The sequence below is a fragment of the Hemiscyllium ocellatum genome, chromosome 11 (genome assembly GCF_020745735.1).
Source record: "Hemiscyllium ocellatum isolate sHemOce1 chromosome 11, sHemOce1.pat.X.cur, whole genome shotgun sequence".
Classification (NCBI taxonomy): Eukaryota; Metazoa; Chordata; class Chondrichthyes; order Orectolobiformes; family Hemiscylliidae; genus Hemiscyllium; species Hemiscyllium ocellatum.
The window spans coordinates 98,575,753-98,595,339 of NC_083411.1; the positions used below are offsets into that span (position 1 = coordinate 98,575,753).

The 19,587-nt window shown below is 42.6% G+C and overlaps 1 protein-coding gene across 1 annotated transcript in view; it reads left to right on the forward strand.

Annotated features, from left to right (window-relative positions):
- The window catches only part of tex11 (testis expressed 11), a 169,743-nt gene that overhangs the window by 80,569 nt on the left and 69,587 nt on the right, over positions 1 to 19,587 (forward strand). Inside the window, 3 exon segments of the mRNA XM_060831995.1 lie at positions 6,993 to 7,172; positions 8,607 to 8,692; positions 19,005 to 19,058. Coding sequence (XP_060687978.1) covers positions 6,993 to 7,172; positions 8,607 to 8,692; positions 19,005 to 19,058 — 320 coding nt within the window.

Genomic DNA, 19,587 nt, shown 5'->3' on the forward strand with positions numbered 1-19,587 from the left:
TGGGGCAGTGCTTTGTGGAGCAGTAAGATGGGGCTATTTTCTGCACCTGCAGATCGCCAAGGAGCAAATATGGCCTTTGGTTATGTATTCTACCTGTCGGATGTTGGAGATTAAGGAGAATTTCCATGTTACTGATGACTGTATCTGCAACGTGTGTGTTTGGTTGCGAATCCCATCAGATCGCATGGATCGTTTGAGCAGAAGTTAGAGGTCATTAGGAATTTCCAGGAACTAGGGGCTGGCACTTATTGGAAGGTAGAAAAATCAGAAATACAGTCAGGTAGTTGGGTTACCTCCACGAAAGGGAGGCAGGTAGTGCAGGAGTCTCCTGTGGCTATCATCATATCTAACAAGTATGCTGTTTTGGGAAATGTAGCGAGTGATGGACTCTCTGTCAAGTTGCTGGTACCAAGACCGGCTGTAATATAATGAGGGGTACATCTGGTTCCAAGCGATCGATTGTGATAGGGAACTCTCTAGTCAGAGGCACAGAGAGATACTTCTCCAACCGATAGCCAGAAATAAGAGTGGTGTGTTGCCTCCCAGGTGCCAGGATCAAGAATATCTTTGAGAGAGTGCAGAATATTCTCATAGGGGAGAGGGACCAGCAGAGGGTCATTGTGCATATTGGAGCTAACGGTGTTTGAATGGAAAGGGATGAGATTCTGAAGAGAGAATATAGGAAGTTGGACAGGAATTGAAAAAGGACGTCCTTGAAAGAAGTAATCTCCGGATTACTCCCAATGGTGCAAGCTAGTGAGGGTGGGAATAGGAGGACAGAGCAAATGAATCCATGGCTAAGGAGCTGGTACAGGGGAGAAGGGTACACATTTTTGGATCATTGGAATCTCTTCTGTGGTAGAAATGACCCGAATAAGAAGGATAGATTGCACCTGAATTGGAAGGGGGCTAACACACTGGAAGGAAGATTTGCTAGAGCTGCTCAGGAGGATTTAAAACAAAGGTAGGGAGGTGGGACCAAGGAAGACAGTGAGGAAAGAGAAAAGTCGGAGACTGCTACAGTTGGAGAAAGGACCAAATAGAACAGTCAAAGCAGGCAATGACAAAGCAGACACTGAGGTAGGACAGATAAATTAAATGGCAGGTATTTCAATACAAGAGACCGAACAGGGAAGGCAAATAAATTTGGGGCATGGTTAGCAACATGGGACTGGGATGTCACAGCAATTACTAAGATGTGGCTCAGGAATGGATAGAACTGGCAGCTGAGTGTTTGAGGATGCAAATGCTACAAAAAAGGATAAAAAGGGGGCCAAGAGAGGAGAGGGATTGGCATATTTGCCATGGGGTAACATTACAGCTGTAATTAGGGAAGATATTCCTGGGAATATGTCCACAGGAGGTTTTTTGGGTGGAATTGAGAAATAAGAAAGGGATGATCGTCTTACAGGGATTGTATTAGAGATCTTTGAGTTTTAAAAAAAAGATTCCTGATGAAGGGCTTATGCTCGAAACGTCGAATTCTCTATTCCTGAGATGCTGCCTGGCCTGCTGTGCTTTGACCAGCAACACATTTGCAGTTGTATTAGAGATCTCCCAGTAGTCAACGGGAAATTGAGAAAGCAATGTTTAAGGAGCTCTCGGTTATCTGTAAGAATAATAAGATAGAAAACTTTTACTTTCCAAACATAAACTTGGACTGCAATAGTGCTGTGGGTTTAGATGGAGAGGAATTTGTGTGTCCAAGAAAATTTTCTGATTCAGTGTGTTTATGTACCTTCTAGAGAAATATGCAATGCTTGAGCTATGTTTGGGAAATTAGGCGGGCAAGTGACTGAGATGTCAACGGCGGAGCACTTTGAGGCCAGCGACCATAATTCTATTAGTTTCAAATTAGTGATGGAATAGAATAGACTGGATCTAAAAGTTGAAATTCTAAATTGGAGGAAGGCCAATTTTGACGGTATTAACCAAGAACTTTCTAAAGTTGATTGGTAGTTGATGTTCGCATTTAAAGGGACGGCTGGAAAATGAGATAACGAGAGTGCAGAGACAATGTGTTCATATTAGAGTGAAAGGCAAATCTGGGTGTGCTGGATGATAACAGAAGTTGGGGTTTTGGTCAAGAAAAGAAAAAGCATACGTCAGGTGTAGATAACAGAAATTAAGTGAATCTTTAGAAGAGTATAAAGGTGTATACGTCAGAGGGAAATCAGCTGTGCAAAAAGGGGACATGAGATAGCTTGGGAAAATAGGGTTAGAGAGAATCCAAAGGGATTGTATAAAATACATTCAGGACAAAAGGGTATATAGGGAGAGAATAAGGCCTGTCAAAGATCAGCAAGGCAGCCTATGTGTGGAACCACAGGAGATGTGTGGTAGACGTGATCCATATGGACTTCAGTAAGGCGTTCAACAAGTTCCTCATGGTAGACTGGTTAGCAGGGTTAGAACACATGGAATACTGGGAGAACTAGCCATTTGGATACAGAACTGGCTCAAAGATAGAAAATAGAGGGTGGTGGTGGGTTGCCTTTCAGACTGTGGAGGCCTGTGAGCATTGGTATGCCACAAGGATCAGTGCTGGGTCCACTGTTTCTCGTCATGTATACAAATAATTTGGATGTCAGCATAGGAGGTATAGTTAGTTAGTTTGCAGGTGATACCAAAATTGGATGTGTATTTTACAAGCGAAGAAGGTTACCTCAGAGTACAACGGGATCTTGATGAAGTTTCATTTTGGAAAAGCAAATCAGAGCAGAATTTATACACTACATGGGAAGGTCCTGGGGAGTGGTGCTGAACAAAGATTTTGGAGTGCAGGTTCATAATTTCTTGTAGTTTGAGTCATAGTTAGATAGGATAGTGAGGGAAGTATTTTGTATGCTTTCCTTTATTGGTCAGAGCATTGAGTATAGGACGTAATGTTGCATCTGAATAGAACATTAGTTAGGCCCATTTTTCAAATAATGGGTGCAAATCTGGTCCCCTTCCTATCAGAGGTTTGTGGAAGTTGAAAGGGTTCAGGAAAGATTTATAAGGATGTTGCCAATGTTGTTGGGTTTGAACTATAAGGAGAGGCTGAATAGGCTGGATCTGTTTTCCCTGGAGCGTTGGAGGCTGAGGCTGATCTTAGAGGTTTAGGAAATCATGAGGGGCACGGACAGGGTAAATAGACAAGGTCTTTTCGCTGGGATGGGGGAGTTGAAAACTAGGGGTCATAGGTTTAAAGTGAGACGAGAAAAATTTAAATGGGTCCTCAGGAGCAACTTTGTCACACAGGCTGATGTGAGCTGGCAGAGGAACTGGTTGAAGCTGGTGGAAGTACAACATTTGAAAGGCATCTGGATGAGTAAACGAATAGGAAGGATTTAGAGGGACATGGGTCAAGTGCTAGCAAATTGGACTAGATTAGTTTAGGATATCTGGTTGGCATGGATGAGTTGGACAGAAGTATCTGTTTCTATGTTGTATGTCTCTGTGACTCTACTAAACGCTCAATGATCCACCCTCTGTCTTGCTGGATAAAGTGATGCACAACAAGAAAGCAGTCGCAAAGAACTGACCGGCAGATGTGCTGTACAATCTCATCCCCATCATTATTGCTGACAGTATGGAAATGGAACTCATCCAGGATAGTTCTGTTCCTGCCTCATGCATCTTTTCAAATACCACTTTAAAGTATCTGCAGTTCATTTTGTCATTGCAGTTGTGGATGGTGTTACCAATTTAGTTGAAACCCAAGTACTCTTTTATCATCCAACCCTGTCTATACATACTAAGCTTGCCATATGAATCTGTGACTTTAGAAATGCAAAATGCTATCTGATATGGTAGTGCTGTTCAGATCCTCAGTGTTCTGAATTGCTCAAGGGAATCCTGCATAAAAGGGATCTGCCTTCTCAACTATAAGTACCAACAATCTGTCCAAGATTTCTTCTTTATTCATTCTGAACCCTTCTGGTACTACTTCTGTCAGGATGGTCTGTGCAGCATCCTCCTCCTTTCTTAAGGCATATGCAAAATATTAATTTATTAGGTCAGCTGATCCTTTTCCCTCTGTCTATATATTACTTTTTAGTTTTTGTTCAGCCCTACTCCTTCTTTAACCAATCTCGTTACTGTCTGCATACCTAGAGATGTCTTTGGGATTTCCCTGTGTATTAGTTGCTAGTGTTTTCTCACAATTTGTCCTTTCCTGCTTTTTCACCTCCCCCCAAACCTGTTTTCAAGCTGAAAAGCAACATCTCATTTACCACTTGGGGACCCTGCAGCCTCTCAGCCTCAACATCGATTTAATAACTTCAGAGCCTGATTCCGTCCTTCCGTGTTTTTTACTCACTCTCGCATCATGGTCCTGTCATAACGTGGGTTGCTTTCATACACCCAATCTCTCCTTTCTACTTCCATTGTTGATTATTCAGCAACTCTTCTGTCCTCGCATTTGCCTATCCCTTTCAATTCTGTGTCTGTCTGTCTGTCTCACTTTGCACTCCACCTGCACCTATTTGCTCAGTTTTGCCATACACACATGCAAACTCGCACAAGCCCAACTCAATACCTCACCTCTTTATCCTGCCCCAGTGCTTTCTGTCCATCATTTTCTGGTCCATTCATTTAGCTTGTATCCTTGTCACAAGTTGCATTTCCACCCGATTTGGTGCCATCAGCAAATTTAGGAATACTAAACTGATTCCCACAGCCAAATTGTTCAAATAAGTTGTGAACATCTATAGATCTGGCCTGATCCTTTCAGTCCCCTTGAGTAAAAGTCTACCATCCTGAAAATGATTTGTTTATTCCTACTATTACAACATCAAATCAGAACCCTAAAGTTTTCAAACATTTCCGATTTTTAATTTCAGTTTTTTTTAAAAAAGGGCAGATGTAACTTCAGCGATTGTTTGGCGAAGTCCTGTGTGAAGGGGTAATGTTTCACTTGAGAATAATAAGGAAAATGTTTAACAGAGAGACGCTTAACAAAAAGAGGCAGTAAGGCTGACATGCTCCTCCTCTGAGCAGAAAACCACCAGGAATAGGAAAAGAGAAATGTGTATGATAGGCTAGAAATCCTAATGTATACACTAGAGTTCTGTGAAAGACGCAGATTTGAGAACAGCCATTTTAAGCACCCGTAGGACTGGTAAATCAAAAGGAGAACATTTCTCACTCCTAAATGTATTGGGTTCTTGTTTTCAATCAGTAATGTGCTGATTTTTAGTTGGTTCAAATCACCCCTATATCCCTGGTTCTGATGCTGAACTTAATTAGGAATGTGAAATGAAGAAGGCAATAGACAGGGTGAAAGAATTTGTGTTCAATAAATACAAAAGGTAAATATAATACAATTGACACAATCAATTATACAGAGGAAAGTAATTAATACACTATTAAATTTGACGCAGGTTAAGCACGATTAAAAGTTAACCGGCAATTTTAATCACAAACTTCAGTCAGGCTTCCTGCACTTGTGGTTCTCTGTACTGTCACCAGTCACCTTCCTCTCCCTGCTAGTTAGTTAGAAAACTTTGGGGTCTCAGGAGTTTTGGTTCGCCACTGAGGCAAAGCACAGTTATAATGTACAGCTGGCTGTTGATGTTCTTACCATTGGTTCTTTTGGTTCAGAACAGGCCCGTGTCTGTATGCTCTTGTTTGGGTAGCGCTTGGTTGGCTTTTCCCCCTCTTGGATGACGTTTGTTGCGATGATGCCCTTGGTTTGGTTTTTCGATTCAGCTTCGTTATTTGACCTCTGTTGTTCTTGTTTCCGAAGCTGTTTATTGGGGCTGAAAGCTTATGGGGAGGCTGTTTCTGCAGGAGCTTGTTGAAAAAAAGCTCTCCTTCCAGGCTGGGAGTTATACAGAACCTTGTGCCTAGTTCCCTCCACTCAAATCTGTGTTGTCCATTGTATTTCTGGTGTTTCCTTCTGAAGTCAACTGGCTCCCTAATAAGTGTGTTGCTGGAAAAGCACAGCTTGTCAGCCAGCATCTGAGGAGCAGTAGAATCTGACTCTGATCTCCAGCCATTTTCACCTGGCTTCCTGATAGTTAAGAGTATATGTGAATGTATTTTTATTGAAGTTGAATATCCGGTATCACTGAGGCTCCATGCAGATGTGTAGCCCGATGTGTAAAAGATAGTTCTGGTTCAGCATGTCAGGTTTGGTTGATTGCTTTCTTAGACTGGAGGTGTAAATTGGAATTCCAGGTTGAACTGTAATCCCAGGCAGAAATCATTCTGCTTTTGTGTGTATTTGTTGCAGCCTGTGTTTCGGATTTTGTCCATATTTTAGATATTAGAAAAGGCCAGGGTTTTGTCCAGTATTGTAGATGATAGGGATTTTTTGCGAAATCCTGCAAGTGCTGCCAACCCATTCAAAGGAATCAGGAATCATTCTACAAAACCAAGAATCTTGAGATTGACTGTTCAATTATCAAAGTCAATGCTACTTATACCGTCTAACCAGCTCCTATTTCTTCCCTTTCTTTTAGCTTGTTATCATGTCCTCTCTCCACTCTGTCCATCCCAGTGGGGGCTGACTGATTTTACAAGTCTGGTAGGAGACATACCATCATTCTGCCATTCTGACATTTGGATCACTTAATCTGAGATATCAACATCTTTTCTGAATCAGCACTCTATTCTTACCCCGCCCCCTCACCAAAATATAGTATAAATGCTGTCCCCTCCACGCTTCAATTCACTTCTGATGATGAGTCATTATGACTCGAAACGTTAGCTTGCTCTCTCTCCATTGATGCTGTCTGACTCACTGTGATCTCCCACATTTGTTGTTTTCGGTACAGGTTTGAGGATTTGTAGTAATTTGTTCTTACATCTAATAATTGCCTTTGCATTTTTTTTTCAAAAATAATGTAACAAATGATTTTTTTATTTGCACTCCCTTCCCATTTTTGCGCTCCCTGTATGTGTTGCATTCATCAACAAGATGGTGGCAAAGTAAGATGCTCCAGCTGAGCTCCTCTGCTTGCCAGTCACTTTTCCTTTTTCTTTCTTTTTCTCCCTCTTTGCAGTTTTTCTTTCCCTGTCATCCAACTTCTAACTTCATAAACTACCCGATCTGGATGGAATGGAAAACGGAGTCCCATATCACCCTGGGATGGGCGACGAGTCGGAGACCAGGCCAGCGCAGGAAGCGAGTTAAAGCTGGAGCAGAACGAGCACGGGCCTGGTTCCAGAAGCAAGTTGCAGCCGTAGTGGGAGTGCAGCAAGCGTGGGCCGTCTGGGAGGATGAGTCCTGGAGGCGAATCTAGGACAGAGGCCTGTGCTTGGAGGCAGTGAGGCTTTATATTCTGAAGCCCAGCAGGCATGGGTTCAGTGGAAAAGGACGACAACTTAAGTACTTTAAAGATCCTTTTTATTATCGCTCTGGACTTTGTAAACTCTGTAATCCCATGCTAGTCTATTTTTAAAAATAATTGCAATTCTGTAACAACACTTTAAAGTATATGTACCCAGGTACCCTGTATCTAAGCTGACGCCAAGAAGCGACATTGCAAACTTCACTGCACTCATTTGAGTGCATGTGATATTAAAGGCTATTCTATTTCTTCTCTTAATAATTAATAAATTCACTCTTGTTAATTCAAGCATACCACTTACAGCAACTGAATTTCACAAAGATTATTGGTCTGTTGTGCAGCATTCCAAGTTGTTGCATGGGTATCATTGCGGAAACTTAAACCTTCACTTGTGGTGAAGTGGCTATCGGAATCCATGAATGACGTGCAGTGAGAAACTTTTATCGTCGAGTAACCATGGTCCTGTTCATTATGGTGGCGTACAGATTGTTGACTGACACAAGATGAAACTATTGTGGTGGATTGGTCATGCTAAATTTCCCAAAATGTCGAATGAATGTGAAAGCTAGATGTATTAGCCATTGAAAATGCAAGGTTAGAGGGATCGTTTAGATGGTAGGTCGAGATGTGATGTTCTTTGGAGAGTTGGTGTGGACTCAATGGGCTGAATGGCCTGTTTTCACACTCTTGGGATTCTATGATTCTATCGTGATTGCTGCTAGCTTAGCAGGAATTTGATCAACAGTGGTTGCACACTTTCTGCACTTGTGAGTGGAACCTCTTGCACTTCTGGGGTAAAAAGAATGACTGCAGATGCTGGAAACCAGATTCTGGATCAGTGGTGCTGGAAGAGCACAGCAGTTCAGGCAGCATCCAAAGTGCAGCGAAATCATCTGTTTGTGGAGAGTCACTTGTACTGTCTCATCAGCTGCCTGCAATGTAAGAAATTCATTGCAAGAAATGACTCTACTTGGAAAGAAATCAATGAAACTCTTTTTCATGATGTCCAGGGTCTTGGTGACTGCCTAAATGCAGCAGTGTATGGCAAACTAGGATATGTTCATGATGTTAGGATCCACTACTATAGAAATTGATGGCTACAGTGAGCTTCACAGCCACTAGCATTATTGTTCTTGCCTGCTTTGTCGTTGGAGTTCTGATTTTAAAGATTCATGGTAGTTGAAAATAAGGGTAGATCGTATCAATACTTTTTAGTGAAATGGTGTTTCTTTGTAAATATCCACAAGATTAATGTGATGTTTCAAAATTGTAAAAATGATTGATGATCTAATCCTTGCAATCTTACATGTCCATTTTTTTTTTCAGAATGACCAGGAAGATGTTGCCAGAATGGCATTTGAGTATTTATGTGAATACTCCAAAGACTGCAGTCAATTGTTAACAGCTCTCAGGTATAGATCTGTTGTTGATTATGCTGGAAACCATCTTATGGCTTACATTGTTAGAGTCCAAGTCACTGTCTGAAGGAGTTTTTTTTTTCTCAACTTGTACTTGACTACCTTCGCAGAGTGCACAGTGTAAACAAATTAAAGAATATCCAAGGCTGCAAATTGGCAAAATCGATCAATCCAACTGCTTGAAATGTTTCGGCCCTCATTTATATACAGGTGTTGCTACCAGTGCGACGTTCCCAATTTGGTATGGTTCTAGATGTCATTTCCCAAATTTATTTGTTCCCAGACGAGTTTGGATAAATGGCTTTCATTCTTTATTTAATTGTACCTTCATTAGGTCACAACATGAATTAAAAATGATCCCCTCTGTTAGAGACATTTCTCCCAGACCAAAGAAATTTATGTTTTAAAAATGAGCCACTTAACCAGGTTTTCTTAAGCTAAAGAAAGAGTAGATTTGTTAGCTACTAATTGTAAGAAGTGAGGATTTCAAGACTAGGGAGCATATTTTTAAGGTGAGAGGAGAAATGTTTGAAAAGATAAAGTGGCTTGTATGTGAAATGAATTTCGAGAAGAAGTGCTGATGCAGGTACCGTTACAACTTAAGTACATTTAGATATGTACGAAAATAAGATATGTTTGGAGGGGATATGGGCCAAGCACAGGCAAATGGGACTAGTCCATGGGATTATGATCGGCATGGACTGATTAGACTGAAGGGTCTGTTTCTCTGCTGTAATACTCTACCACTCCTCTAAGTGATAATATGACAGAAATACAAGTGGATTAGAAATAATAAGTGAATCCAAAAGAATATATAACTTAAACTGATCAGTCTCTGAGTTTCATGAAGAGTGGACGGTGGGATGTTGGAGTCTTCATGAGTGGCATTCAGAGCAAATAAGGGTACTTGTCTTCCATTCCCCCAATGACTGCCTGCAGGCCCTCAGTTTCTTCCTCTCCAACAGACCCATCCAGTCCCCCTCCGACCGTACCCGCCTCCACCTTGCTGAAATAGTCCTCAACTTCAATAACTTTTCCTTCAACTCTTCCCACTTCCTCTAAATCCACGGGGTGGCCATGGCACTCCCTTAGGCCCTATCTATGCATACTTATTTGTTTTCTACCTGGAACAGTTCATCTTCAGTACATACACAGGCATTTTTCTGCTGTGACATCGATGAGTGCATCTAGGCTGAACTGGAGCAGTTCATCAACTTCACCAATAACTTCCACCCTGTCAAATTCACTTGGTCTATTTCGGACACTTCCCTCCCCTTTCTTGACCTCTCTGTTTCTATGTCGGTGACAGTCAACGGACTGGCATTTACCACAAACGCTCAGACTCCCATAACTATCTGGACTAGACCTCCTCCCACTTCACATCCTGCAAAATCTCCATTCCATTTTCCCAATTCCTCTGTTGCATCACATCTGCTCTGAGAAGACGTTCCACTCCTAAACATTCCAGATGTCCATTATTTTAAACAACTTGCATTTCCCCCTCTCTCTCATCCGGATAGCCCTCCAATTTATCACCTCCGTTTCCTGCTGCACTGATTGAAACCCCACTCTCTCAAAAAGCGTAATAAACGCAATATCTCCCATGTCCTCACCTTCCACCCACTGGTCTCCGCATCCAACGTATCATCATCAAACACTTTTGCCAACTCCATCTCGACTCACCACCAAGACCATCTTCCCGTCCCCTCTCCTCTCTACCTTCTGCAGGGACTGCTTCCTTTGTCACTCCTTGGTTCGTGCCACTCTCCCCTCCCCCCAGCCTTCCCAGTACCTTTCCCTGTATTTGTAAAAGATGCAAACCCTGCTGGCATATCATCCCCCTCAGCCCCAAACAGTCCTTCCAGGTGAGACAGAGGTTCACCTGTCTCTCCTCCAACCTACTTTCCTGCATGTTATGCTCCCACTGGTGCTCTTAACATCGGTGAAACCAAATGTAAACTAAGGGACATTTTGCTGAGCATCTCCGGCAAGCCAGCAAGGGCCAGCATGATATCCCAGTCACCGCCCATTTTAATTCCCCTTACCATTCCCTCTTTGACATGTCCATTTCGGCTTCCTTCATTGCCACACTGAATCAGACACTGCACATTGGAGGAATGCCACCTTATCTTCCGCCTGAGCAGCCTACAGCCCGGAGGACTCAACATTGAATTCTCCGATTGCAAATAGCCTTCCTTCCCATCCCCCAACTCTCTTCTAGTCCTGCCTCCTCTCTTCCACTCTACCGACTGCCCCTTCCTCTCAGCTACCAACAGGATTCATTCCTCCCATCGACTAATTTGGTCCTTCCCACTATCTGTGTACAGCTACCACTACCTCACCATTCCACTCCACCCCCCCATCTGCAACTCCCCTGACTGCCACCTCCATTTTTGAGAAGAGTTATACCCAAAATGTTGACGACTCTTCTCCCTGATCGTGCCTGACTTGCTGTTTTCTTCTGGCTATAGACGCTTGTTTACTTTGTGCTTTCACCCACCGTCATGAAGTGCTTCAGGAGTCTGGTGGTGAGGCATATTAAGACCCTGCTACCCCTCACTGGACACTCTGCAGTTTGCATATCAACCAAACCGCTCAACAGATGATGCCATTTCTGCCATCCTCCAACTGGCTCTTGCCCACCTGGAGAAGAAGGAAACCTACATCAGACTACTGTTCATTTACTTAAGTTCTACATTTAACACTATTGTTTCTCAGCACTTGATTGGAAAACTGGGTCTGCTGGCCATAAATTCCTCCCTTTGTAACTGGATCTTGGACTTCCTGACTTGTGGACATCAGTCAGTCCAGACTGGGAACAGCATCTCTAACACCATCACACTGAGCATGGGCACCCCACAACTCCATTGCTATTCACTCTTCTGACACATGACTGTGCAGTGATGTACAGGTCGAATCGTATCATCAAGTTAACCGATGTAGTGGTTCTCATCAGCGCGAGCGACCAGTCAGCATACAGAGAAGAGGTGCGGCCTGGTGTAGAGCCAACAACCTGTCTCTGAACGTGAACAAGACGAAAGAGATGGTTGTTGACTTCAGGAGGGCACTGAGTGACCACTCTCCGCTGGAAATCAATGGCTCCCCTGTGGAGATGGTGATGAGCACCATATTTCTTGGCATACACCTGGCTAACCCCCCCCCCCCAAAAAAAAATCCTCACCATATTCTATAAAGGATTCACTGAGTGTAGCCTGAGCTGCTGCATCACTGCATAGATCGGGAATTGCACCAACTCGGATTGTAAGTCCCTACAACAGTTAGTGAGGACAGTTGAGAAGATCATCAGGGTCTCGCTTCCCTCCATCACAGACATTTACACCACATGCTGCATCTGAAAGGCTAAGAGCATTGTGGAACATTCTATACACCCTCACGCAAACTTTGCTCCCTCCTGCCATCTGGCACAAGATACAGGAGCATTTGGTCTTTCGTGGCCAGACCATGCAACAGTTTGTTCCCCATGCTGTCAAGCTCCTTAAAACAACATGATCGGACTCCTTCCCATCTGAAATTCTTTGCACAACTTTGAATTGCTGCTCGTAAAATGTCTATTATTGTAATATGTGTATTTTGCACTACTTATGCACTTTATGCTGTGTACTTGTTTATAGTGTGTAATTTGCGCTGTCCATGTAGCACCCTCGGTTCTGGAGGAACGCTGTTTTGCTTTTACTGTATCAGATGTATATAGTAGAAATGACAAATAAAAAGCTACGCTACTCGAGATCTCTTGGTCGGACAGCATTTCGGTGATAGTGTTCCCAACTCCCTGACCTTTACTCTTGGCATGGAGAGAAATAGGAGCAGACGATATGGGGAAATATTTAATTGGGGGAGGGGGAATTACAGTGCTATTAGGCAGGAATTGTGGAACGTAAATTGGAAGCAGATATTCTCATGAAAATGCATGACAGAAATGTGGAAATTATTTAGGGAACACTTGCTGCCAGTGTCAGATAGGTTTGTCCCACTGAGGCAAGTAAGGGATGGAAGGATGAAGGAACATTGGATAACGAGATGAGGAAGAAGGAGCTTACTTAAGGTTGAGGAAGCAAGGGTTAGTCAGAGTTCTAGAGGGTTACAAGGTTCCCAGGAAAGAACTGAAGAATGGACTGAGAAGAGCTTGAAGGGGGCATGATAAAGCCTTGGCAGGTAGGATTAAGGAAAATCTCAAGGCCTTGTACACTTAAATGAGGAACAAGAGGATGGCCAAAGTCATGGAAGGGCAGATCAGGGATAGTGGAAGGAACTTGTGCCTGGAGCTGGAGCGGGTAGGGGAGGGCCTTAATGAATACTTTGTTTCAGCATTCACTACTGAGAGGGACCTTGTCATTTGTGCGGCCAGTGTGAAGCAGGCTGGTACGCTCGAGCAGGTTGATGTTAAGAAGGACGATGAGCTGGAAATTTTGAAAAACTTTAGAATAGATAAGTCCCCTTGACCAGACGGGATACACCCAAGATTTCGACAGGCAACGAGGGAAGAGATTGCTGCACCTTTGGCGATGATCTCTGCATCCTCACTGTCCACTGGAATAGTACTGGATGACTAGAGGGTAGCAAATGTTATTCACTTGTTCAAGAAAGGGAATAGGGATAACTCTAGGAATTACAGACCAATCAATCTTGCATCGATGGTGGGCAAAGTATTGGAGAGGATTCAGAGAGACAGGATTTATGATTATTTGGAAAAGCATAGCTTGATTAGAGATAGTCAGCATGGCTTTGTGAGGGGCAAGTCATGCCTCACAAAACTTATTGAATTCTTTGAAGATGTAACAAAACACACTGAGGATGTAGAGCAGTAGATGTGGTGTACGTGGATTTTAGCAAGGTGTTTGATAAGGTTCTCCATGGTAGACTCAGTCAGAAAATCTGGAGGCTTGGGCTACAGAGAAATTTGGCTGTCTGGATACAGAATTAGCTTGCCCATAGAAGACACAAGGTGGTAGTAGATTGTAAGTATTCAGCTTGGGTGACCAGTGGGTTCCACAGGGATCTGTTCTGGGACCTCTGCTGCTTGTGATTTTTTAAATAAATTACTTTGACGAGGAAGTGTAAGGGTGGATTAGTAAGTTTAACGATGACATGAAGATTAGTGGAGTTTGTGGATAGTGTCGAGGGCTGTTGTCGGTTGCAATCGGACATTGATAGGATGCAGAGCTGGGCCAAGAAGAGACAAATGAAGTTCAACCTGGAGAAGTGTGAAGTGATTCATTTTGGAAGGCCGAATTTGAATGCAGATTACAGGGTCAAAGTCAAGATTCTTGGCAGTGTGGAGGAACAGAGGGATCTTGGGGTCCACATCTATAGATTCCTCAAATTTGCCACTCAAGTTGATAGGGTTGTTAAGAAGTTGTATGGTGTGTTGGCTTTCATTAGTGGGGGATTGAGCTGAAGAGCTGCGAGGTTACGCTGCAACTCTATAAAGCCCGGGTTAGACCACACTTGGAATATTGTATTCAGTTCTGGTCATCTCATTATGGGAACGATGTGGAAGCTTTGGAGAGGGTGCAGAGGAGATTTACCAGGATACTGCCTGGACTAGAGGACTTATCTTACGAAGAAAGGTTGAGGGAGCTAAGGTTTTTCTCATTGGAGCGAAGAGGGATGAGAGGTGACTTGATAGAAGCGTGCAAGATGATGAGAGGCATAGATAGAGCCAGAGACTGTTTTCCATAGCTGAAATAGTTACCATGAGGGGACGTAATTTTAAGATGATTGGATGAAGGTTGAGGAAAGATGTATGAGGTTGGTTCTTTACACAGAGACTGGAAAGCACTGTCAGCAGTGGTAGTAGACTCCGATACACGAGGGCCATTTAAACCACCCTTGGATTGGCACATGGATGATAGCAAAGTTTAGGGTATGTCTGTTGGCTTGATCTTAGAGAAGGATAAAACGTTGGCACAGCATTAAGGCTGATGGACCTGTACTGAGCTGTATTGTTCGATGTTGTTTTTCGTCAGAAGTTTTGTATGAGCACACACAGTTAGTGCAATGGTACCCCAAAAGCTACCAAGGGAATCCAGGACCAGAGAACACAATCTCAAAAAGAGGTGCCCGTCTAGGACAGACGAGGAAGTATTTCTTCTGTCTGAGGTTAGTGAATCAGTGGAATTCATTATCACAGAGTACTATCAAGGTTGGCCCATTAAGACTCAAATAGATAGATTTGTAACCATTAAGGGAATCAGGAGAGTGGCGTGAAGGATTATGCGATCAGCCATGATTTCATTGAATGACAGAATGGACTTGGTGGGCCGAATAGCTCTCCGTTTTGTGATGTGACAAGTTCTGCAAGACCTTACTATATGGTGAGTCTGTGCCCAGTAAAAATGTTGGCTGTTGCAGGCTTGATTTTTCAGACTCCAATATTTTAGCTATTTGAATTTTGTCAGCTGTCACCAGTATGCTCCAGTAATATGTGAGTGGTACCATTCCAATTGATCACTACCCAGTCCTGCTTTGAAGGTCTCTGAGGTAGGCTCCATTTTCTCATCAGCAACTCTTTTTTTTACTGGAGAAGCATTCAAGGACTGCTTTGGCCTCTGTTTAGAGCACTCTCAGCTGATGTCTTTAACAATAGGTTAATTCATACGTGAATTGGGTTTGTGACCGAGAATTTCCTATTTTCGCCGAGCAGTAATATATCCATGAATGCAATTCCAGCACGCTGGGAGTGTTAATGAGTGTTTGTGACATGTGACTGAATGCAAAAGAGATTCTTGATCAAGCTCTGGAAATCCTACTCACCTGAAAGATTCTAAGATTTTAATGTGAAAACTATAACCCACCATGAGGAAACTGTTTTTTTGCCTGCTGCTCAGTTAGGTTCCTTTGCACTTCCTTCTAAACGCAGCAGGCGAGCCTGGAAAATTCTGTCAATGCATTTGGAATCTTAAGAAAGATTTTAAGGGAGTCTCACTTAAAGCAACACAGTGAACAGTAGAAATAAATACATATTTTTTGGTTGACAGACAATAACTATCAGGGCACTACAAGGATCTATACTTAAAACTCAGCTGCATCCAGATTATATGACTTCCATCAATGCCTTGTGTAAAGGGACTAAATATAATGCATTGAAATTTGCAACACCACAGGATTTAAGTGGAAAGACTTTGCTTTGAGGGCGTAAAATGGCTGCAGAGGCAAATAGACTGATTGGGAGATAGGGCAAAGATATCCTTGATGGACTGAGTTGTGGCAAAACATGAAATTATTCACTTTACTCAAATATTTTTGAGTGCCAGAAAACTTGTTTGCATTCAGTGGGAATTGGGGGACCCTTTTATGTGAGTCAAAGTTAAACGCAGATCCAACAAGCTCGTAGAAAGTCCATTGTTATGTCAGTTTTGTGAAGAAAGGGATTGGAATATAAGAGTAAAAAGGCTTATTGAAATTTTATAAGACCATAGTAAAGAGGAGCAGAATTCGGCCATTTGGCCCATTCAGCTTGTTTTGCCATTCGATCTCTGCCCCATTCTCCTGCCCATAGCCCTTGATCCCCTTATTAGTTATGATTTTATCTATTTCTGTCTTAAAGAGACTCAGTGACGTGCCTCCACAGCTTTCTGTGGCAAGAAGTTACATAGATTCACCACTTTATAGCTGAAGAAATTCCTCCTCATCTTCGTATAAGGTATTGGCTGTTCAGGACTGAGATGCGGAGAAATCTCTTCTTCCAAAGATTTCAGACTACTTAGACAGAAATATGAATGTTCAGTTATTAGTCCAGCTATTACGATTATCGGATTGTCAGGTGAAACATCACCTGGCGTGAATCGGGACCACGTGGAATCTCAATGTAGCTGACTCAATGGGAATTCTCCCAGAAATAGAAAGTCCTGATAGACAATTCCATAACTTATTTAAGATTCATAGTTACCCGAGAAATGTTAGAGGATTAAAGACTGACTCTAACTCTTTGATTAACCATTTAATTGAATTCCTCCATTCACCACTAGCATTACCTGAAATATGCCTTCCCTAGCACCTGACACCATTCTTACCTTCTCAATATCTGACGCAAGCCACTCTCAATCTGAGCCTCCACTTCTGATACAACTCTGCCAGAACTGAGAGACAGTAACATTGTTGTTGTTCCCTTAGCTCTAAACCTGCTGAAGAGAACAGTAAACTTCCAGCATGACCTGAGCTAACTACAACTGCCACCATCCCTACTTCCTTTAAAGAGGGCCTGACCTCATTTGACCTGATACCCCAACTGCTAGAATTAATGCAACAGCCACCAAATCCTCCCCTTTGCTGCAGCCCAAGTAAATCCTGTTGGACCAAATTGCGTTCCCCAAGCATGACTCCCACAGCTCTTCCTCTGTGATTTGACCTAGAACACCTTCCCAAACCTGTTCCCTTCCCCCCCCCCCCCCCCCCCCCCCCCCCCCAAAGATTGTCCTGCCAAGTGAAACAGCTTCTAAATGTCCACCCTTATAAGGCCATTCAAGTTCTTGCATTGTTAGTTTAAACTCCACAGAATGAATCTAATTTACTCATTCTATTATCATACCACAAGTCCTCATGTTCCAGTAACCAACTTGGTTAAGTTGCCTCTTAGTCAAGTATGTATTTTCTTTGGAATGGAGACCTAAACTGCACATGGCTTTCCAAGTGTGGTGTCTCCAAAGACCTGTATGATTGTAACAAGACCTCATTCTTATGTACCATAGGTCAATATATGATGTATATATACATATGGTCAATTAAGTCAGTTGCCTGGATGGCTGGTTTATGAAGCAGATAAATGCCAACTGTGTGGGTCAGTTCCTGCACCGACTGAGATTACCATAGATTACCATCTGTGGTAATCTCCCTTCATCTTGATGACCTTCAGTTAGACCACTGCCAGTTATCATCTCCTGATAGGAGAACAGCTCTGTGGTCCATCGGACTGTAGTGATCTAACCTTTACATATTAAGTTATTTATAAAATGTTTATCATAGGCATAGAAAATTTATCATATTTTTACAGACTTTAATTCTAATAGATAGGAAATAGGCAGGGAGCTCACTTGTAACATGATCCTGTTTGCAATTTAGTGTTCAATTCAAAAACAGATGCCAAAGTGCTCTGCAAAAAAGGTGTCAACAAAATTGGACTTTTTTAGAAACATATTTTTACCAGAACAACAGGAAATGACTTCCATAATATTTCAGTGATTCTAATGCAGGTGCATTATCCGAAATGCTCGAGACCAGCTGGTTTTTGGAATTCAGAATTTTTCAAATTTCAGAATAAGTGACAGTTTGATGGTGAAATTTTTTAAAAATCTTACCGGAGGAGCATACTCACGAAGTAAAACACAAGTGAAACAGAATCAAGGCCTGCCGGTTCTGGGCCACGCACCCCACATTGCATCTGAGTGACATGCATCAAGTGGTGTTGACTTGGGTTAACTGTTTGCATGCTAAACAACCTTGTTAATAAGAAAAAACCTTCACAAAATAACTTTTGGACTTTGGAGCTTTTTGGATTTTGTGATTTCGGATTAAGGATTGTCGACCTGTATTAAAATTTTTGAATGTCATGCTTAAAGGAATGACAAACTTTTAAAAATGTGAAGGATTTTATTTATATGTTTATTGGTCGATGGCACCATTAACTACGCAAGTATTTATTGCCCATCCCTTAAGGCAGCTAAGAGTCAGCTATATTCAAAGTTTGGGAGAAGATTTGTAGCTCGGGTGCTCGTTGTTGTGGTTCTGTTCAGTCAACAAGCACATCGACCTGGACCCAATATACCGGCCACTGCAGCGGACAGCTGGAACTGACAACCAGAAGCAGCAGATTCAAACCACGACAAATGGCGGAGGAAAGATCACAGAAGCGCTTCACAAGAGGCTCCCAAGCACTGAGAATGTCAACTATACAGGGGGTGAAACGTCTGCAACACAAATTCCCAGCTTGGCGAACAAAACCACAACAGTCAGCTATATTGCTGAGAATCTGGAGTCACTGTTTGGGTTGACCAGGTAAAGATGGCAGGTTTCCATTCCTCAAGGACATTAGTGAACCAGATGGGTTTTTATAACAGTTAGCTGTGGTTGTTATAATTGCCATTTGGCTAGCTATTTATTAAAGTCAGATCTCACCATCTACCATGGTGGGATTCAGACTCACACCCCCAGAATCCAGGAGCCTTTGGTTCTAGTCTAGTGAATTACCACCGTACTGTCATTTCCCCAGTTGTACATTTACTTCAGAGTTTTACAGAAATTCTTATGTATTTCAAAAATTCTCACATGATTTCTTTTTATCTTTAAACAGATGTTTAATTCGCCTTGTTCCGTCGATTACAGGCACAGATGATCAACAAACCAGGTAACTTCACAGCACCAATAACTGGTGGTAATTCAGTTTTACTTGTATCATTTCACCCTAGTTACAGTTCTGTTGTGCTGGGAAGAAATGCTTTTTGCAGTGTTTCTTATTGAAGATTAACGTAGGTCTTGATTTTGCAATAGCACAAAAGGTCAGGGGGAACGGGAGATGAGGAAACTAGTGAAGTGGAGGAAGTGCACTGGAGGGCATTACCAAGCATGTGGGAGGGGAAATTGCGGTCCTTGAAATAAGAGGCCATCTGGGATGTCCTAGAATAGATTTGCTCCTCCTCGGAACAGATACAGCAGAGTCACGTGAATTGGGAGTAAGTGATCGCATTTTTACAGGAGTGGGGTTGGGAGGAGATGTAGTCCAGGTTACTGTCGGAGTCGGTGGCTTTGAAATAGATGTTTGTGTTGAGTCGGTCGCCAGAGATGGAGATGGAGAGGTCCAGAACGGGAGGGGTGTGTCTGAGATATTGAGGTCAGGTTGGAAGATGTCAGTGAAGTTAATGAACTGTTCAACCTCC